Source organism: Pavona decussata, unplaced genomic scaffold (genome assembly GCF_977016875.1).
Source record: "Pavona decussata unplaced genomic scaffold, jaPavDecu1.1 SCAFFOLD_156, whole genome shotgun sequence".
NCBI classification, from domain to species: Eukaryota; Metazoa; Cnidaria; class Anthozoa; order Scleractinia; family Agariciidae; genus Pavona; species Pavona decussata.
In genome coordinates this window covers 6,702,501-6,725,119 of record NW_028145568.1, presented here as the reverse complement: position 1 = coordinate 6,725,119, position 22,619 = coordinate 6,702,501, and the positions used below count along the sequence as shown (strand labels likewise).

Below are 22,619 nucleotides of genomic sequence, written 5' to 3'. Positions count from 1 at the left end.
GAAATTTCTCTGACACAGTGGCGCCCTGTATTTTGCATTCGTGGAATATATCACACAGTTGGAAAGAAAAATGAGTTTCAGCTGGAAAACGGAAGGTGATTATTTTTCTAGCATTACCAAACCTGTCAAGCTAGTGCAAAGAATGTTAAAAAAACTGTTAGGACAACTGTCAGGCGTGCCCTTGTTTTTGTTGACAACGAATCAAATAACTCATCACTTTACCGCACCGCCGCGGTTCCCCAAAGATTTCACATACCCAGTATATAGAGAAAGAGGCTGACTTAACTTCACCTAAGGCGTAAATAGACAACTTGCAAGAAAGAAGGCGACAGTGTTAACACCATAACAAATGAAATAATACTCTTAAACTAATGCTGTTTATTCCGCTTTTTCATATTCAGTTACTGCCTTCAGTTTTTATCGATTTCACCTCAGCCTCTTTGTTACGTAACATTTCTATGAAGGGTATGCCTTAATTGATCACCTCTCATGCACTTACGTAAAATACGTTATCAGACGGACCAACTACAACAGTTATCTGATGGGTATTCCTTGGACAAAAACAAAGCACTCTTGCAGCGAGGGATATGCTTATTATCTTATCAGCAGTACCGATCAGTTGTACTCCATCATAGAACACTTACCCACAATTTTAAAACGTCACCTCAGTGAACAATTCTAGAGCCAGTGATTAATATGGTATTATCTAGCTCAAGGAACCGCAAATTGGTACTCAGTAAATTGTTGTTGTATGCGGTTTTAAAAAACTGAATTACCATTACTTCGTGGGTATGTTGAGAGACAGTTGTCTTTGGTGAAGTCACTGTGAAACGCCATTTTATTTAACGCTGACCGTGTCCCGCTGCTGGGTATACAGCCTCAGCGTTTATTTGAGACAGTGTTTTCCACAAAAAGAAACTTTGGGTTTGATTAATTTGACTTGTCCACTGTCTTGCATTGAACATCTGTTTCGGGGGAACATGTCGATTATTTAAGCGTCAGCGAAGTAAGTCAGTCTTTTATACTTGCAATGGGAACTCCGCTGTATTTATAAGCAGAGAAAATTCCTGTGCTTTTCTTATTTCTGAGTAGAAAATATAAAACAATTTCTAGAATGTTTATCAAAGAAAGTTTTACAAAAATATTTGTACAGTTTGTTTAGCAGATCGAGACGAAAGTATATAATTTAATCGATGCTTATTATGGGTCTATTTATATATATCCCTCAGACAAACATAAACATAAGCAACCAATTAATTAAATCGTCTAATACAAATTAAATTACTAGAAAATCTCAACAGATGTTTCTAGTTGTGTCGAAACAACTTTCATAACAACTTTCATAACTAAACGTAAATGTGTTTGTCCGGCGGGTGTTAAAGTAGCAAATCAGCTTTTAATTTAGGGAGGAGGAGTTATAAAATCGGCGACTTCATTTTTCGTTAAACACAGCAGTTGGTAGTGGCAGGGTGCTATGGACGAAACTTAAGTATCGTGAGAGATATCTTGTCAGTTCAGTTCTAAGCCAAGAAATCAATATGATGGGTTTTAACACAGTAGGTCGTTTGACCGTGGCCTTTTCATTAGTGACTACTTGTCATTTTTGCAATAAACCTTTTCAGCAACAACAGATAGGAAAGTCCTCGGTGACGTGAAATAAATAATAAATAATAATGAAATAAAAAAAGGGAATTTTTAGTGTCTTCCATAGAGTGGCTCTTTCATCCACTGTTTCCAGGTCGAATTGGAATTTAAGGAATGTTGGTTGTCGTGGAAGGAGGAAAACCGTAGTGCCCGGAGAAAAGCCCTCGGAGCAAGAACGAGAACCAACAACAAACTCAACCTACAATTGGCGTCAACACCTGGAAACGAACCCGGGCCACATTGGTGGAAGCCAGATGTTCTCACCACTGCCCCATCCCTGCTTCCCTAACGGTGGTTACAAGCTTCCTACTTGTCAGATATCCTTTGTCCAGCTTTTGCCCTTCTCAGGAGTAAATATCTGCTCCTGCCATTCACCTAGGTTCAACATTTTGAATAGGATTATCAGAGGCGAATCCTGGATTGTTTTAAGAGGGGTTTGTCAGTCGATGTGGGCATGGGAGGTCAGGGTGCGTGCCATACCAGAAATATGTGGGAAAATAGGTTTTAAAATATGTCAAACCTGGTATCAGTTTTTTCAATTCATTTAGTGAGGGTTGCAATCCCCTTAACCCTTCCCTTGGATCCGCCTCAAATTGTTTATTTTTAAATATAAATACCACAAGGGTCTGAGGAAAAAGATTTGAGCAATTGGACTGACAGACTGTATAACTGACTGTATATTCAACCTTCTCTCTCTACCCTGTGGAGGATGGAGGACAACGCGAAAAAGACAGCCTAATCCTCTTGCTTCACAGAGTCGTTAACGCAATTATAACGCTTCAAAATACATTTGAATCTAAGCTCTAATTCTTGAAGTCGATTCTCACTGTGTTCTCTCAAATCCATGGCTCGTCCGTTCGCCCCCACACGCATTAAGAAGTCGACTAGGCCAAGTCTAATATGCGGTCTGAGACGATCAATGCACAAATAGTCAGGCTATTTGCCTTAAAAAGGACACCGTGTCACGGCGATTTTGCTGTATTTTTGTCAAAACTGCTCGAATATTAGAGGAAAAGCTTTTCGCTAACATGAAATTGCTCTAACAACGGGAAGAAAATATTCAGAAGAATTTCTCCAAGGAAGAACTATAATTAGTTTTTTAGCGACTTCCCTAAGATACACAAGAAGAACTTGAAAAAGTTGGCCAATTTTTTCAAGTTGCAACCCATTTCTATCCTAACCATCCGCAGCCAAACGTAGCAATACTAGTTTCTGTACACTTAAGTAGGGTTGTTGTTAACAAAACTGAACCCGCATTACTTTAACGATTCCATCGATTTTTTTTTTTTTTTTTTGGACATTCAAAGCAACACTGAAATAGGTAATACTGCCCCTCTAAACTGAGACTACAGTTTTAAAATGTTTGGCTTTCTATATATATGGCGTCTTCTAATTGTCCACGCCTGGATTATGCAACAGTGAGTTGCCATGACTTTCCAGTATGCTCAGTACGTTTATATTTTTGTCAGATAGCTTAATTCAATTGACTATCGTGAAGCATTTCCACAGTGTTGTGCTGTCTGTTTCTTGGTATTTTGCCAAACTGAATGTGAGATTTTTTACAGGGAAGGAAAGGGTAATCTCGCTTGTCGCTTTAGGTGGTCCTTTCTTGTCGCCCATTCCAGAAGTTGCGATGGCGGCCAGAGATCACTACACTTAGTGCGACGACAAAAAGTCTCATTTTTTAGCTTGTTTTAACACTGAAATGCGATCAAGATTATTTTTGCAGTGCAGTGATTGGAACATATCCAGCACGTACAAGCGCGCTCGATCTAGGAAGGAAGAGCCAATCAAGGAATTGTGGGTTGTATTTGGTCAAGAGAGGATAAGGATGAGCTCATCCTCTCTTGATGTGGTTTATATGGGAAGCAGTGGAGCTACGCTACTGGTGGAAGCATGGTAACGTGGAAAACAAGGACATATTAGTTGAACGCCATTCGGAAAACTTTTTGTTATTTCCTTGGGATTTAAAAGTGCCAATTGGTGGATACATCCACTCATATTGGCGACTTAGGCTAAATAACAATATAAAAAATATCAGGTGTTACTACGATATTGTTTTAGTTTGGTATTTGAATTTAACTGAATATTTTAGAGAAAAATCAGTCGCGTTTAGCAACATAAAATGGTCTAAAATACTTAATTCCACGGCAAAAGAAAATGTTACGGTACCTTGAATGGGCTAAGAGGAGTGCGCAGCTTCAGTGGAACACAAAAAAACTTTTGCACAAATTCAATATATTTTAGTCCCAATATCGGTTCACTTATATAACTCTGCCTAATCCTACACGTGATTATAACAGGCGACACTGCACTCAAAGTAATGAAAAATGTCGGAGACATTCTCTGTAGCCTATTTTCTTATAAAAAATATATTATTTAAAGGGAAAACATAAACAAAACTATACTTATTCTTTTCAGACAAGATTTGTTGTTTCAAGGCGACAACGTGGCGTATTTTCATTAAAATTCTCAAATTACTGCTCTCAAAACACAGGAATGAGACACAGTTTGCGCATAACGCCGTCGCCACAAGAATTCCAACATCTATTTATATCTTTAATTAACGCAATTACAGTTGTCTATTGTTCTTGCTCGAGAGAGCTTCACAAGAAATGATAAAAAAAAGATCGCTCTTGGTTTCAAGCGGCTTCGATTGTGGAGTAAAATTGTTTCCAATTTTTAGACAGCTCAAACTGAAGTTAGGAACCGAACTTCGATGCAATTTTGATAACTTTTTTTGAAGTTGAATGAACAAGAAACAAAAGAAATTCCACTTTCCACAGTGTTCCCTGTCAAACCTTTTATTATTCTTTCTGACAAGTTAGATAAACAGAAAAGGGCATTTTATTGTTTCTGAGATTTTATCATATTTTTCAACACAGTTAGTCAAGCGGGGATCCCACATTCATTCGAACGTACTTTCAAACAGCGAGCGCAGAATGAAAAATTACCATTGTTTTCAAAAGCCATTCAGCGAGTTCAAAAGTAATCACGTGGTAAAATATGAACAAAGGGTCCCAAGTGCATTGAAATGCCTGATTGATTTCCAATGGCGCTTTGTTGTACGCGGGCGAACAACATGAAAGGGAATACTACGATCCACTGCCTTTTCCCTGAGATTTTAGCCATTATTTTTAGTTATTTAGATATAAGAGACAAGGGAAGAGCTTCTCAAGTGTGTACAAAATGGAGGGATGCGGCTTATAGTCGATTGGTATGGCGCGGTATTCAGGCAAGACTACACTTGAGGAGGTCAAATCCATACTTGTTTCCGTCGCTGGCGAAACGTGGTATTCGGAAAATCCGTATACTGAGTCTTAAGAAGAGCTTGAGCTATGTTATTCAAAATTTACCGAATATAGAGAGTTTGAACCTCAAAGGATGCTACAATGTGACGGACATCGGAGTTGGACATGCGTTCGTCAAAGATCTTTCCTCTTTGACAGTGTTAAATCTAAGTTTGTGTAAACAAATCACGGACACAAGTCTAGGACGAATCGCTCGCTTTTTAAGCAATCTAGAAGTTCTAGATCTTGCTGGATGCTGTAACATAACAAACACTGGTCTATTGCTTTGTGCCTGGGGCTTACCAAAGCTAAAGTACTTGAACCTTCGAAGCTGCCGACATATTTCGGACACTGGGATAGCGCACCTCGCCGGTTTGAATGCTAGCTCGGCCCGTGGTAACAAGAATTTAACTACTTTGTGTTTACAAGACTGTCAAAAGATCACTGATAACGCACTAAGCAACATAGCCAAAGGTCTAGTTCATCTGCAGTCGATCAATTTAAGCTTCTGTTGCGGTGTTACAGAGAGCGGACTCTCTCATTTGGCCACTCTTCGAAGCTTGCGTGAATTGAACCTCCGCTCTTGTGAAGGTATTGGCGACGAGGGCATAGCACATTTGGCTGTAGGAGGCCTTAATTTGACTTGCTTGGACGTGAGCTTTTGCGACAAAATCGGCGACGCAGCACTAAATCATATATCGAATGGACTTCATCATTTGAAAAATTTAGGTTTAAATTCTTGCCATATTACCGACGAAGGTCTAGGCAAAGCGGCACGAAGTCTTCACGACCTGCGTGTATTGAATATTGGCCAGTGTACGCAAATTACTGACATAAGCTTAGCCTCTATCGCTGAGAATTTGATAAGTATAACGAACATCGACTTGTACGGCTGTACTAAAGTTACCAAGACAGGATTGGAGAAATTGATGCATCTTCCTCATTTACAAGTGCTCAACCTGGGTTTATGGCAAAGGTGACCGGACAGCTGCGTCCCAGTTGTCTCCGTTGAAATTTTATATGTCAAGCATGTCATTGTACAGAATTCTAGTAGATTCAATTCATTTGTAATACAGAATCTGCCGAGAAGACAAAAACATTTTTACCAAAGAAATCAAATCAACGAATGATTTTTAAGTCGATTTTCTCGGCATATTCTGTGAGTGCAATATCATTGTATCCATTTCTTACATAATGGATGTTTTAAAAGTCAACTCTTTATAGAACATATGGAGTCAATTCCTCAAATTAGTAGAAAAAAAGACTTGATACGAATTTCACATTCAACGCAAGAATAAAAAAACAAATTTCTTTCCATCGTTATTGTAATATGTTTTCTTAAGTAATGTTATCCAATCTTGATTCTATTATTAGCCCGTTGAATAATGCATTTGCAATTGTGTTTATATCTCCTCAGCTGCCCTCCTTTTTATTTTACCACCAAAAAATGTTTACGTAATCTTTACCTCACCGCCACCATAATTAGAAAAGTGGTTTAAAATACGGTAATTCTATAGTTCACTCAACTCGATTAATTTTACCCAAACGGATTTTTGTATTCGTTGCGTGACTTTGTATTATGGCGTGTTGGTTTGTCGAGACTCGCGCTTGTGTCAGAAAATGCTTTGCATTCTTTGTGCAATTGGCTAAAACCTGATATCCAATTACGAAAATTATTGAAAAACAATTTTAATTTTAAAAATGAAAGTAGCAACGAATGGTTCTTGAGTTTTCTCGCCAAGTAGGAAAACTAAAATGGTTTTGTTAAATTGACAAAATTGTTTAATATTTTTTTTAGCAAACAATGTAAAATATTTCTTATGCTAGAAATTCGCCACAGGATGAAAGAGAAATGTCTCTGCCGACTGGCCCAGCATGGAATTAAGTTTGCAATTTGATATTTGACTCCCAGTTCCCAATGAAACAAAATCCACAATTCTTACTTTGCAAAATATTCAAAACTCCAACATTAGGTCGTGAAATTTTTCATTAGCTTTCATTTTAATTGTCACATCTGGGTATTTAATCTATTAACTTGTAAGCTAATACGATGCGAGGTTTGAGTCTGTTGAATGATTTGTTTGTGAACATTCAATCCAACGAATTATGAAACAAAATTTGAAATAATTTGAAAAGATTCCAACACACGGCATTCAAACCAACTTAAAAACTGATTGATAGCTTTTTATGTATAATTTTTGTTTAGAGGAGAATATACTTGTTATCGATTACAGAATTTATGCGTGCTCTGATTGGCTGTGTCGACGTCTCAGGACTCTCAGACATGGGATTGAGATGTCCTCATGCAAACTGAATTCTCCTAAGCACTACGCTGTTTCACACCTCATTTGGGCAAGACTTCCAATCACACCAGTGTTTGAAAACCCTTTGTTTTGTGTCTAAAAACATGGGCTTCGGTGCGGGATCAACTAAACATTTTCTTGAAGGTTAAAGTGTTTAGTCCGGTCAATAAAGAAAGGAATTTTTGTCGAGTTTGCACACATATCCCGTGTTTAAATATCGATTTTTTTTCTTCTCTCATCAGTCCCCTTTGTTGTTTTGTTTTAATGTTTTAAGTGTTTGTTTGGTTTCCAGAGAAACGAAAAAGGGTATTTTTCGACAGTGGTTGCGTCAAGGAGTATGGGGTAACGTGACCAAGCCTAACTATTATTTTGTTCAAATGTATGTACACTCGAATTCCATCAAAACCAAACCAGGTTGTGATGAAAATGCGAATAACAAGTTCACCACACAAATTATGTAAGAAGAGTTCTTACAAAGCTTTTCTCTACGTAAGGCTCCATTCCCATAACATACAAAAGTTACTATAATACAAGAGGATTTCGATGATACAGGCTAAGTTGAGCCAAATGTTAAGAAACAAAAGTGAATCAAAGCGTCAGACGTTTTTATGTTAAAATGTTCATCCAGTAGAGACCTGTTACCAAACAACAGAAACCTGAGACCGCGTTGTTCACGGACTTAGTTGGCACCAGACAACTGGCAAATTTAGTGAACGTTCATGACTAAATCATCCACAAGGGAACGCCGGAATCTTTGGCAGTCAAGCAGTGTAGCAAAACGTTTGTTGTAAATTTTTACCCGGGGTTTTTAACCAGGTAACAGATTTAGCTACAAAAGATCTTTTCCCTGAGATCTGCTCAAAATGTTGCTTACTCAGGGAGACCAACATTGGCCTACTGATCAACTTTTCCAATTTTGTCAGTACTGAAGACAAGCAAAGGGACAAAATATGACAAACCTGTTTGCTTGTTTGTTTTTGATAGCAATAAGATGTGATCAGTAGGGGAAGGTACGAACGACACAATCATCACCACCATAGTGATTGTTACAAAAAGAAAGTGGGTAGAATATGCCGTAAGGACTATGAAGGAGTAAGACGGAACACTTTTGATGCCAAGCGGTGACGAATGAAGAACAATCCACCGCAGAACTGGCTAGAGAAAAGGCATGCAGCGCATGCGGAGTCGAACGCCAGTAGGTCTAGTAGTGAGACAGAAACCTTTTTTTTTTTTTTTAAATAAGGGCTTATTCCCACGGTCTTCCTGTTTTCATTACAGATTATCTCCTTTTAGTTCTTTTGGCTTCCAAAGCCGTATGAAAATGTGCAAGTTTTCAATTGAGTTTGGAAGTCATCCGGGGTCTAGTTTCAATCTATTTAACAAAACATTCAATCCCGATATTACATACCATGATTTTGATGTTTTCACCCACTTGTCATCTCGGCTTAAACGCGACAAGAAAGAAGTACTGATACGGATATACTTCCACCTTCTCGGTAATGTTCTTAGTTTCTGTTTTTCTTTGTTTATTTTGTTTTGTTTTTTGTTGTTTGTCTGTTTGTTTTGTCTTATTTTGAAGGGTTTCCATTTCGTTCTTTACGAGACTGTAGAGATGCATTCAAACTTGCAGCATCACCATTTCCCTGAACCAACGCCTCTGCAACAACTGAAATACTTTGCCACATTTGAGACCATATTTTAAAATAGTTTATATTTTGTTTTCATAAGAATGCCGACGTTGCAAATATTCGACTGTTAGAGCACTTGTCTGTTGGCATTCTTCTAGCCTCCAGTTTTGAAGAACAGGCAATATGTTACTATTACAGTGCAAAGAAATAAGAAAGTTCGCACACTGAGAACATTGCCTGGCAAAGCTATAGGATGTTGCATTCGTGTTCCGTGTAAAGTTGTACATGTCCCAGACAGAGAAATATTCTACATTACGCTGCAGCATGTAAACAGAATGAAACTCACTTCTTGTCTTGTCACTAGGAAAGGCAGCTTGACACTTATGAACCCTACCTTTGAAAACAGGAAATTTCCTTTAATCCAGAGCCAACTTATATGAAGTTCGTGATTCTTGGTGATGAGGACAACCCTCGCGTCACCTTCTGCATAAGCAAGGTGGCAATTGACTCCTTCCGTTACCCACCGTCACCAACATTCCCATAAAATTAAGTCAGGGCAATCGGAAACGACGGAATGCTTGAGATATTTCGGTGTATTAAACCGTCGCTGGGGTACCTTGGGGCTCGGACATGTATGGGTCAGCAATGCTATTTTTGCCTATACAGTTCCAGATACCTCCTACGACTCACGATACTTCAAATTTATGACCGAAACTTATTACAACGTATCTAGAATTAACGAAGAGGTTTACAAAGTTTATAAAGTCTGGTCACTTTTTGTTCTGATAATTTATGTAGAAACTATGCGTCGATTATAAAAAGTAAAAGATTTTCGATAGAAACTATGGTCTCAATAGTAGACCGTGGGAAAATGTCAACACTAGATTAAAACCCACAAGAATTTAATGCGTTAAGGCAACAAATCTAAGGTTGTAATTTCATTTGTGTCACAGGGTACCGCCTAGCTTGTGAAAATAACTTGAAAAATGAAAGAGCTAGGTCAAAGTATTTTCGGCTGATCTTCGTCTAGCTACTTCACCTCATGTCATCCAAACCTAGACTGAAAACAAAATAATGTTAAAGGATCCGTTCGATCTGTTATGAAAATGTCTAGAATTCAAAACTATGTCTGGTGCAAAGATATTTTCACTGGGAATTCTTTTCTGTGGCCTTTTTTGTGTGGGTGGTAGAAACATTGCTAAAATCATAATTCAACCTACAAAACGTTTTTGTACCTATAGTAGTGGCCTCAGGTTATATTCAAAACAGCTGCCTGGAAATACTGCAACGTTTACTTGAAAAAATCCAATCAGGCAAGCTTTAAATAATGGCTTGAAAATCATCCTTTATCAGGGAATAAAAAAGAGAAACGCGTGTTGTGTTGTGTAGTGTTGTGTTGTACTGTGTTGTGTTGTGGGAGGTGAGTTCCGCAGACCAAAACTACACTGGCGATAATCGGAAGAAAGCGTCTTTGATGAATAATTCTCGGCAGATCTTTTCGTTTATTTAATTGTTTGTTTGCATGTTTGTTTGTGTTGCTTTGTGGTAGATGTGTTATTCTGTAGAATATCTTGGGGCGTGGAAAGTGACTGAAAGAGGCGTTTATCATATTTTTCGCTTCAGTTTGAATTATGAATCATATAACGAACACAAAACCATGTATAATATGTTCACAAAACACTTAGGTCCGTTTGACATCACCCACGAAATGCAGAAACGATTAGCTTCTGTCTCGTGTTCCCAAGTGCCTGTCATGTTTTATAGCAATATAGCGGCATGCTTCTGCCCGTTTATTGTTCCTTTGTGTAGTACCGACTGCGTGTGCCTGACTGGACATGATGGTGTTGATCAAATCTTCAGTACTTGTTCACTGAGTTGTTAACAAGTAGGAGGCCGATGAAAAGCTGAATCCATATGAAGATCTCAGACGGAACTCCGTATCGGACAGAATAACGTCTAAAAATAAATCTGTAAAGACGGCAAAATTGTCCTAATCATACCTGATATAGACTGGAGGTGGAGACTAGAGACCGTCCTTAATTTAATATTCCTTTCAGACGAGTTTTCCATTCTGCTTTTCCCGTTGTTTTTGACGGGCAAATGCATGGATAAATTTGACTACTGAAGAAGGGAAGGAAACTCCCCCCCCCCCCCCCCACCGGATTCATATTAGACGAATGTTCCTTCCTGCGAAGACGGGTTCCCTTCTAAGATGGTTTCCGTCAACACTTTGAATTGGGCCATTGATAGGATACAGCAAAAGCCAGAAGAAGAAGTGCTGCGGACAATAGACAGGCCTAGCTAGCTCAGTAATACAAACACTAACTAGCTATCGGCCAGCTATCAGTCATGAGTCCCTAACTTACCGCAGCCCAGTTTTAGTTAGCTTTTGACCGTTTATGACTCGAAGGTGATCTTTCTAACATTAGACTGAGTTTGATTTTCTCACGCATTTCAATGACCTTGGCACAAACTGTATCGCGAGGTTACACAAATATCTTACTGTTTGGATTAGTTTAGTTTTTCATTGGAATGGGTATCGTGGAGCTGGAAAAGTACAATTCTTTCACGTGGAAGCAATTCTTGTTTGGAGAGTGAAATGATAAATGAAACCCATTGAGTCATCAGCATCTCAGTTGATTTTCTTCCCCAAAATTAATTATAATACTCTTAAGAAGACATGTAATGGAAAAAAAAAAATTACAAAACAAGTTAATGAACTGAGTGAAAACCATGTTCAGTTAAAGGAAAATTCTTTGTTAAATTTTTGTATTAAGTTTGCGTGAAATCGTCAAGAGTGACCATATGCAATCCAGACAAAGATGTTGGCAAGAATGTTACCAAGGGGCTGTCAAGTTGCTGTGCTGCACCTTAAAGTGAATTGATCCGCATATATTCACATATCTTGCACCCGTTTATTAACACATTTCAGAGTTTACTTTTTCTCTATTGGGTCAGTTAATCAATCGTTCGTGCAAGGCAGGTTAACTGATCTCTGCATGGATTTACTTCTCAATACACTCAGTATAGCAGGAAGTTTTATTTTGATAGATTGAGATCAGAGCCAAAGGAAAGTTAAAGTAAGTTCTCAGTCAGGTGCTAAACAATTTGAATGGTCAAAATTTAAGATCTCATCTACATATGTAAAATCTGCCTAAATCAGACTTTAATGAACACTACTAAACAAAACTGCTTCGTTTGAATCAGTAACACACAATTGATGATCACTGTCTGCATTTAGCACCATCTTAGGAGGAGCAATAGGCATCGTTTTCATCAAAATTTCAATCGTTTTATCCACTGATATAAAACTGAAATTATCTTGTAGAGCAAAATAAACCGCTTCCATTGGAATGTCCTGCTCAGCATACTGAATGAGTAACTTTCAGGTACTCTCATAAGAATCATGATTACAACAGTTTTCGGGATTTTCACACTGATCAAACGTAAGTATTTTTTGTATTTCGCTCTTCATTCGTGAACTTCTCAATAATTGGACCAGGTCCACAAGACCATGAACTGAGCGAATAACACTACTAAACAGTATATCATTCGTATAACGTTATTTATATCGTGTGCGATGTGGATTCAACTATCGAGGGTGTGGCTTAACTATGAAGTGTGACTATTCAAATGAAAGCTATTGAGCTATGCTTGACTGGGGCCTGTGTTGCTGTATATAGGTGGAGATTCAATTCCTATATCAAACGTCGTGTTTTCTAATCTGAGCAAGTTAGTCGAAGCACTACATTCCTGTTACGTTATGAGCTCTCTATATAGCTTACTTTAACAGGTTATTACGTATGTCAAGAATAATTCTTAAACTGGGTGAGTTTAAGTGGCAATTTCCAGCGTTCCTGATTCTTTATTAAAAACAGCAGCATCGACCATTTTTCTCGCGATGATAGCTCTGAAAAGAAAGTTGTTGTGGTGTGCTTCTTTAGAACACATTGCAATGAGGTCCCAACTACTGAAGCAATGGATGAAATCCTGATGGGTGATCATTCAAATCTGATAATTCAAATGAATGCACCTCTTATGGCAACTTTATTGATTAACATTTACCAAGTGGGAATTTGTTAAATTTTGTCAATATTTGTCAATTGAGGGCAATCTGCAAGTATTTCCCGACATCGAAGATTTTCAAAAAAATATCTATCTTAAGAGGGAAAGGAAGGGGACTATTTATATTTGCATTGTAACCGAAAAGACTAACAATGGGTCAATATTTTGATTTAATACGTCGAAAACTCTTGAAGGCGCCCAATGTATTCTTGCCATTGTCTAAAATCCTTTATTGTTCACTGTTGCAAAACTTTGAAAATATTTGGGTGGTGTTTGGTTTAAACGGCAAAAAAGGCAATTACGCCCCTTCGAATAGAACCTGTGAACTAGTATTTTTAACTACATTATTATTAGCCGCTATAAAATGATGGGCGTATTTAATTATGAGCTACCGATAAACCAAGGTAAACTTTTTTAGTATTACCCCTGCAACGTCATTATTTAATATCCCTAGAACACTTACGTTAAGTGAACATTTGAATTCGGCATTTGCACTGATTGAGAACAGCCCTAAGAAGCATTGGCTATCAATTTTGACTTTCAAGTATCATTTAACTTTTATTGTGAATGAGTTAAATATCATGTTGATTGTTCTGTGGACAGGAAGCCCACAAGAACAAAATATATTTAGATCTCTGGATAAACATTGGTAATCAATAAATATCTGTCTTGATTGTGACCCACAAGTTAACTTTTAAAGGTATTATCAATTTTGCAGACTGTTCAGGGACAGCGGAAAGGATGATTAGACCTCGCAGAGAAAAAAAATTATGAATTTTTTAATCCCAGGATTTTACAGACGAGGATGAGATGACAAAATCAGGCTGGAAATGAATATCATCACTGGCGGATGTCTCTCCATGCAAATTCTCATAACCAACGTTGCGGGAAACCTTCGAGAATCCTAAAGGAGATTTAATATTTTCATATTGCGATCGTTAAAAAGGCCAAAGATACTAATGACAATGCAAATAACGGAAATTGTGAAATAATGTCAGGTCGTCTTGAAAGTGATGGAATTTTCCGAGACCGTTTTGATCCAGCACGGACCGTCGCAAAAACGTCTTCTGGAAGTTGATAATATCAAGCAATAATTGATCAGAAGACTAAGTTTTGAAGACTAAATAGCTAGCAAAATGTCGAGTTTAGATTGAAAAAAAAAAGGTTACAAAACGCAATATGGGGCGACCTATGACGTAACTCCGTCAAGCACACATTCTTTGCTGCTCAAATAATTAGTCATCTCAGTGTTTTAGCGACCTTGCCTAAAGCTTCTACTTTGTTCGTCGCTTCTTCTAACAGAGGCTAGCATTTAACCAAATCTTTCTTGTTTGTCTCGGTTACCATCATGATCCCCACTGAAGTTTACACGATTTTAATTAGAGTATTCTTTAAGAGATACAGTTTAAGACGACTTGTGTCCTTTCGCTTGTTCGGTGATGCGGTTGGTGTAGCCGGGTTTCCTCGCTACACCCTTTAACTGAGGAAGTTCAGTAACCCCTTTATCATGTGTTTGATTAATTCAAGGCAAGCATGGTCACCGAAAATGTCGAATCATTCAACAAAAGGACTCGGAAGTGTACTCTAACTTGACACAGAATTTGCTGAACCACTCCTGGATTGTTTAACTCTCATAAAAACGATGCTAGTTTAAAGAGCACTACACCATACAACATACAACTTTCAAACTAAACTTACCTTTTTCTGAGATAGTGCGTGGAGCTTGCTGTGTTTACTCTCGGAAGGATGTGCCTGATGGCTTCTGTTATGAAAAATGGAATAAAATGTTACGGTGACGGCGTTCAATCTTAACTGAACTTGGGCTAATTGAAGTAAATGATATTGGCTGATATAGCCTGGGGGGCAGACGCGAAGCGAGCCGAATGCAAATATTTCACCAGACCTTACGTAGATCTTGAATTAACCACAACTGTTAGGCCGAAAAAAGAGTAAAATCGAGCAAGATCTCCAGGAAATTCCGTAGTGCTGTTTTTGTTCGGCTTAGAAATGTAAACGGTTAAACTAAGATAAACCTTTTTGCAACAATTGGATCTTCCCTCAGAACACACGCACAGGGAAATACCGTAAAAATTTGTTTCTTTTGTTTGGAATTTGAGATTGATATTCTTAGTGCAGAATCCACTGTGATATGGTGTTTTATTATTTGCATTCTTTTACTCTGCATTGTGAAAGAAAATAGTAACACACCGCAGCTATTATTATGCAATTTGTTAAGCTTTGCAAGCAATTGTTTCGTTTCCCTTTATCTGTAGTCTACAAGGAAACCAGCTGGTTGGCACAAAACAAACACTACGTTTTAGGGTTAAGAGTTTGTTTAATTTGCATTTCCACTTCATTGAATGAATGAGTGGCTAAGTAAAAAAACAAAAGATATCAAAACAAGGGCATAGACTAACTATTAAGCACTAATAGTATATGTATATATATATACATATATATTAGCCTGTTGTATTTTCTCTTTTGCTCGCGTTTCTTGGTCTTCTCAGACTCAATCATTCTTTTCTGTCAAAGGCTTGTTAGCGCATTTCAAAGCTCTTAAAGGAGGGTTTTTAACTGAAGTGTATATTACAGAGAATTATCGAGTTAATTTTAATTCAGGCGGCTTTCTTTACTAATTTTATGAGGTCGGGGTCATCTTATGAAAGGGACCGACAAAGCTGAAAATTCACGTAACCTAACTGCATACATTGAAGCGTTAACGAGAAAATCGTATACCGGGTAACAGTAAGTGAAAGCACCTCTTACCTAATATGGAAGCATCAAAGCGTATTACTAATTTGTTAGGTCGCGGCGATCAAGCATCACTTGATTGCGTTTTAAATTGAGGTTTTACCGGCTAACTCGCTCACATCGGGAAACAATTGACGCACACTCGGTAATGAGAGGGCGCGAAAAGGATTTGGCGCCAATCGCCAATAAAGACGTGGCTCTCAGCGCGTGCAAGCATCACACCCGAGTTTTATTAAACTTCCGGACGGTTGTTAAAAGGCGCTTAACGAACACTTCTGTATTTAGTAGCTGCCAATAAAAAGAAACAGATACGGAGCGACATAGAAATCACGAGCATGAGCACGACAGTAGAAATATCTAGGGCACCCCTACCTTGACGCTGTACAGATTAATTCTAACATTTGCATCTGTTGGTGATATATTAAGCGTTACCGTTTATACTTAGTCGTGCTAAACAAAAAACTAAAATGTGACCAGCCAGGTATTTGAAACCTTATTACTCAGCCGTACTTTCATGTGGTACTGCTTGATTTTCCCTTTTATTCTGAAATATAAGATGTTTATTTCATTTCGTTGATTTATATAATTATTGATTTTTTTTCTTGGTGTCCAGAACTTGGCAATCAGATTAGTCCTGTATTTTCACAGTAATTGCGGGTAGTAATTGATAACATATGATTTTTCTCGTGACCCGAGCGGTGGATGTGCATGTTTCAGCCCATGGCTACGGAGCGTGGTTTACCTAATCCAATTCATCGAACCCTCTGTAGGTGTTTTGATATATCAAGTACCTGACCCTCCTCAGGGAGTGTCTCTAAAAGCCTCACTTGAACCATTGTTATTATAGTTGTTTGCTGACCAATAAAAAAACATTGCAATATTCCTATTCTGGTAGTAGTTCCCTTGCATTCAAATCTAGCAGGGGTAATATCTACGTCTAAGAAAATAATCTTATAAGGCAGATGTTTTGGCCGATGATTCTTCACGACAATCACCCGAAGCATACTGAAATGAAATCATGATCGTGATCAGGTCATTGCTATTCCTCAGTGGACTGTAGAATGCTAAGACATCACAATGTCAGTCGCTGGCGGTCGCACAAAGAACACTCGGCCGGACTCCCGATCATGTTTAGTTGTGACAAAACAGCAGTTATTGCTGAAGTAAAGTTTTTTTTGGTATATATGTCTAAGGGAGCACAACAAACAGAATTTTGCCACGTGACCGAGTCTGAGTCAAATTTAAACTGGCGACTGGCTTCTCGGTTTTCCTACCTCTATCATAAAGCCGATGATATTGCTGGCGTTACGAATACGTTAGGTGCAGCTTTTGGTCGAGGATTGTATTTTGTGGTTTGTGACTCTGAAAGACCTGAAACCACAAATTATCGCTGAATCTTAGGTAAGCTATGATTTTCATGATACTAAACGTAATTGGTGACTTAAAAGTTATATATGGCAACAGTTATCAGTGTAATGTGGCCAACAGAGGATATTGAGCCTTCTTAATCAGCTTTAAACTTCGACCACCTTTTTCAAGTTAAGGATAACTCAGAAAACGGAATAGCTTGAATGTTGAATCTGTAGCTTAAAGAAAAAATCCTGTATGATGCATGGTGAGCATCACCGGCTACACTACATGACATTTTTCTCTTTTTTTGCCTGTGAAATTACGGTGGATCTAAACAGTTGCAAACTCCACAGGTTTGCTGTTTAACTAATGGTTTTCAACGCGAAACTTAAGCATGTAACACAACCGTTTATTTCCACCTGTTGCCTAACCCTCGCTGGAATTAAGAACATATTCTTTGAGTCCAAACACTGTTTTCCACAATGTGGAAAATTGACCACAAAACTACTGTTACACTGGATAAGCTGAACTAGCCAGGAAGTAAGGCAGAGTTGGATCAGTCCTTGAGAATTCACTCTGCCGCTTCGAGATGTCGAATATGTATGTCATTATCATTAGTCTTCGACACTTCGGTCACTAAACTTTTACGCTCACTTGAAGAAACATAACACTTATGACAACTGCCTTCATTTAAGAATGAATCGCCTCGCTCAACAAACAACTTCTATTGTTTGATGCATGAGAATCGAATGACAAAAACATACTCAGAGTATATTTCAGTTAGTAAGCATGTGTACAAATTTGTACTTGGGCAAAACGTTATTAGAGGCAGGCAGTGCAAAATATGAGCAGTGATAGAATCGTTACTGTAAGAAACCTAAAAAAAGTTTTCTTCAGCGTGACCAAATATTTCAGTAATTTTACTTTACTGGTTAGTCCGAGATGGGAGTTTCATTTTATACTGATCGGCGTAATCTTTGCTAATTTTGATAGGAACGCCCCAGAAAGTAGCTGCCTTGCATTTCCTTTTTGACCAAGGAAGGAAAGGTCACCCTTACCCGTTTGTTGGCGAAGTTGGTCATGAATTTTGACGCAGTCTTGTGACTTAGATTTGTTCCGCAATCATGCCGTATTTCGTCTCCAATAAACAGCAAACGTCTGCACGCAAGATGCACCTCCGCTATAAAAGATGCCAGAATCTTCAGTCTCACCTATAGGAACTCGTTTAGATGTCGTAATTTCAATTAATTCCGCCCCCTTTCTGCTCTAGATGAATATGGTTATCGGTACAACTTTAATGGTGGTCGTTCTAGATTAAAGCAGCCTGACCTTGACCGTGTTTCAAAATTTGTCCACAATGTTAACGTCCAAAATTTTTAGTACGACGATCAAGCACACCAGGTTTAGCATAAGGTCATCCTTACCCGTTTGTTGGCGAGGCTGGTTATGAAGTTTGACGCAGTCTTGTGACTTAGATTTGTTCCGTAATCATGCCGTATTTCGTCTCCAATAAAGAGCAAAAATATATTATTATATTCCAAGCTTTCAGGGCTTCAAAATCGGTAATTTGGTGCCGTCAAACTATTTGAACTTCTGACTCCTATTACGTTTGTTTGGGTTGATACTGCTATTTTGGGTTCCAACGCTTTGTTCCATCCAGGGAACTGAGTATAAAAAGAAAAGAATGCAAAAGGGAAATTTCTGAAATTTTTAACCCTTTTAGTCATTTCTAGAGAAAGATTTCATGTTCTACAGAAAGATTATTTTTGTATTCTCCCAAAGGAATGTTCTTGATTTTAAATCATCTTTCTCTAGAACAGATACAATCACGACGTTCTTTAGATGGGTTTTGCAATATCATTGAATATAGCTTATATGGTTTAAAATTTGCTTTATTCAGTTGCCAACGCGACATTGCAAATTGCTCTTAATAACGTTGTTCTGAGCTTAGCAAGTGAAGTGTTCCCAATCATTTTACAGTCTTTTGCCCACATCTGCAATGCTCATCATTTTGTCATAGTAAGTTAGTGACCAGTAGCCATCTTTGGAAAGGTATGATGTTCTAGTTTTGCAAGTTGGTACCATCTCTGCGCATCAAATGTACAAACGAGAGACAGTATCGTTACCTCCACGAACGTCCACGGAAGCTTTATTCCCAGTACATCCGGCTACCTAATCAGCGACTTCTACCTCGCGCAGTGATCACCACTGGTTTTTGACATTCGGAGCATATTCTTAGCTCGTTTCAACACACAGACAAAACAACTTCTTTTTTTTTTTTTTTTTTTTTTCAAGCTTTTTAAAAAGAAGGAATTTATGAGCATTATCCGTGACAGAACAGGAAACTTCATTTCATTGAAAGCGGAATTTAAAAAGGGACGACTAAATTGGAGATGCAACTGTGCTCTTTGTTCTTAGGACACTGATTACATTAATGAGTAATGAAGCAAGATGGTTATTTATTTCACCCCTGAGGGAATTTAAACTCGATTATCGGCTCTTTGAGTCTATAATAAGAGAACTTTACTGCCAAATTTAGATTTTTACTATAGATAAGGAGACGCTCTATGTTGAAGACACAATCACCATATGATAAAAGACCATATACCGCCTACGCGAAGTAAACTCAAAATTGTTCCCTTTCGCGTTTTTACTCTTAGTAAAACTAATTCTTATCAGTAACTATTTATTAAGGCAAGACAAGAAAAAAGCTGACGACAACAACCGACGTTTCTGAGTCATCATGACACCATTGTCAAGATTTCCTATTTTTTGCTCTCTAACTCAGATAGTCAAACATTAGCTCACGTTTTAAGTTTCTAACATTTCAATTAATATTTTGGAAACGAGAGCAAGTGTTTCATTCGGTTTCCAAACACGAGAAAACAGATGAAAACATGAGGCTGCGGACCGCAGAGTGCTCCTACTGTTTTTGAGTGTTTCAGTGGGAAATCAGTGAAACACAAAACACGAGTTTTTGAGATTACGTAAGTTCTCTAACAATTACATAGCTGACTAGCTCTTTGTCTCATTCAAATAGTTCTCTGTTCACGACATTTCTAATATTTGTTATTTATTTATACCAGGGTGATCCAGTCAGAGTCAAAACTGACCCTGTTATCAAAAGGAGCCCTGGCCATATTCTAAATTAGTTCTGAAAAACACCTTTAGGGTATAGGAACTAATAAATTGTATTGTATTCCATTGTAATGTGGAATGCAATCATAAAACGTACTTGTTTAATCAACACTCTTTTGTTTTTCTTTTCACTAAAGCATTATACATTAGCGTTTGTTGTTCCAGCGATACATTGAATTCCATAGCGTTTAACACAACTCATTGCTTAATTTATTTAGTAGGGCTGGACAAACCAGCAACATTTTATCCATTCATTATGGCCAGTGATTCCAGCTGGTTGTTGCCAATTGTTTGTTGCTCAGTTTTTTTCCAAGGTGACTTCGGCGAAGCTGCAGAAAAGGTGTTCAAAAAGGAAGCCACAAAAATTGAAAACATTAAGCCAAGCCGTTCAATTTAGCGTTTAAAGCAAGATGCGAGTCAAAAGTTCTGTGAAAAGCTTAAAAAACAACAGAGTTTTAAAAAACCGGCATATGGCTGAAAATGTTAATATTTAGTATGTTGGTTGATGAATATGTGATTAAGTAACCTTTCCCGACGGCGTGTTTAAAATTTATTCCAAACACGTACGGATTTCGACTCGTGTTTCATTAGGTTTGTAAACTCATCACCTGACCAAATGCGGCGTTCTTGTTGGTCATTAACAGCATGATTTGTTAATGACGGAGTGCTCTCAGAGTGTGATTGTTCCAAGAAAATTATGCTGTTGTTTGATAGGTTAGAAAACAAGTTACGAAAATAAAAACAAAATCTTTGACGCTTTTGGAAGTCACAGAAAAAAATGTTCGCTTTTATATACGTTATATTTATCATTATTTATTATATCTCTCAGTTAATACGCGCGGTGTGGTTGGTCAATTCTGCCGGCCGTATTTCCCTGTACGGACTCTAAACGACAAACACAAAGAGCGAGTAGGGGCCTGGGATTTTATTGTTGACAAGAAGGCGTCTAGTGCCAGTCACTAGAACGAGCGAATGATTAATGGTTATGTTGCATTCATCTTACACACACTCTTCGTCTTACTTCAATATCTTGTCTTGCTTTCTCTTTGGATGTGGATTAAGGGATTAGCTTCCAAACACTGTGATGCAGCTTTGGAGGAGGAGTGTTAAAAGGAATGTTTGGTTTTATCAACTGAGCTGATAAAGAAAATTGGCCGCGGTAAAAGAATTTAAAAAGCTGACGTTTCGAGCGCTAGCCTGTTCGTCAGAGCGCTCTGGCGAAGGGCTAGCGTTTCAAAAGGCTTTTTAACCTCTTTAACGCGGCCAATTTACCGAGATGACAAAACGAACACCTGCTTCTCTAGGCGTGTTTTCCATTTTCAGAACTGAAAATCAAACGCGGCATTTTGAAGGGATGGTGATGCAAAATCTTGAAAAATAATCACTCCGAAAATGGTTCACGCTATTTTGAAGAAATTCGAAGGATGAGGATAAAACTTATCCTTCAAATTGGTACATTCTGTCTACAAACTGACCTGTCTGGCCGGCCAGTTCTGACAAATAGAAAGCGCCCTTCGTTTGTTCGCATGCTAAAACCAACCTCGTTCCCGGGGCCATCCTCGCATTTAAAATGGCGGCAGGTAAACACCATCTTAAATTGTAACGGCTTATAGTTTTGTGATATTCCTATTAAGGAAATTGCTATGCCCTTATACGTGCAAATTAAATGGTATTTTCACTTCAAACAACAAGAAAAAATGTGGTTAGAATTTCGCCAGTTCGATGGCATGATTCTTTACAAATTCTTATTAAACCTCTGGCTTCTTTTTGAAGACTCAAGGCTTTATGTTAATTACCTCATTTCAGTTTGCCGTAAGATCATACCAAGTCACATCAACAAACTTTGCGTCGATCCTATGGAATGTTTAACTTAAGCGTTCATTTTAACCTTCGGCTTTTTTACGCAAAACGTATGAATCTAATAACTGAAAAACATAATAGTCCAGTTTTTTAAATTTTCTTTGCTAGGATTGGCAGAAACTATTTGAAGGTTTCTAAGCCACGTACGTATGGTCTGTATGGAGATGACTTAACTTGACAAAATTGGCCAACGTTTTCCAATCCTTTTGTTGTGTCACGCAAAAACCGCCGAAGAATTGCTACGGATTTTTCCTTCAATAATTCACTAGAAATATTCACCTTAGTACTACATGAGCATTCTGTTCACGAGGAAGAGTACATACTTCCATTGACGAAACACCATCGAGATCCCAGTGAGCTTCAAGCATGCAGTGTCTGGAGACACGTGAGATCTTCAGTAGGAACGGCATTTTCAACGCTAAATCTAACCGTTGCTGTTCTCAACTAAAGCCGGGCAATGCAGGTGCAAGATCGCTCTATTTTGGGGATTATATTCCGGAAAATGGAAACAGCCCCAAAGCCAAGTTTACAGAGCAACGTGATCAATACCTTTTATGGCTCTACACTTGTTATGTTACCGGCACTTTCAT

General features: G+C 38.1%; 2 protein-coding genes across 8 annotated transcripts in view; one reads left to right on the top strand and one right to left on the bottom strand.

Annotated features, from left to right (window-relative positions):
• Nucleotides 1-22,619, bottom strand: part of LOC146465579 (protein Wnt-5a-like) — a 48,126-nt gene that overhangs the window by 18,551 nt on the left and 6,956 nt on the right. For 2 of the 7 annotated variants that reach the window (XM_085128646.1, XM_085128649.1), the window contains exon 2: nucleotides 14,629-14,692. In XM_085128646.1, coding sequence (XP_084984772.1) covers nucleotides 14,629-14,692 — 64 coding nt within the window. Of the gene's footprint in view, nucleotides 1-3,816; nucleotides 4,003-9,259; nucleotides 9,406-14,628; nucleotides 14,693-18,089; nucleotides 18,228-18,455; nucleotides 18,530-22,619 lie in introns of those variants that run through there. The other 5 variants (XM_085128643.1, XM_085128644.1, XM_085128650.1 and 2 more) reach the window with 4 other exon arrangements.
• Nucleotides 4,677-6,251, top strand: LOC146465580 (F-box/LRR-repeat protein 14-like). Its single transcript, XM_085128654.1, has one exon. The coding sequence runs from the start codon at nucleotides 4,697-4,699 to the stop codon at nucleotides 5,912-5,914; it is 1,218 nt and encodes a 405-aa protein (XP_084984780.1). The 5' UTR covers nucleotides 4,677-4,696; the 3' UTR covers nucleotides 5,915-6,251.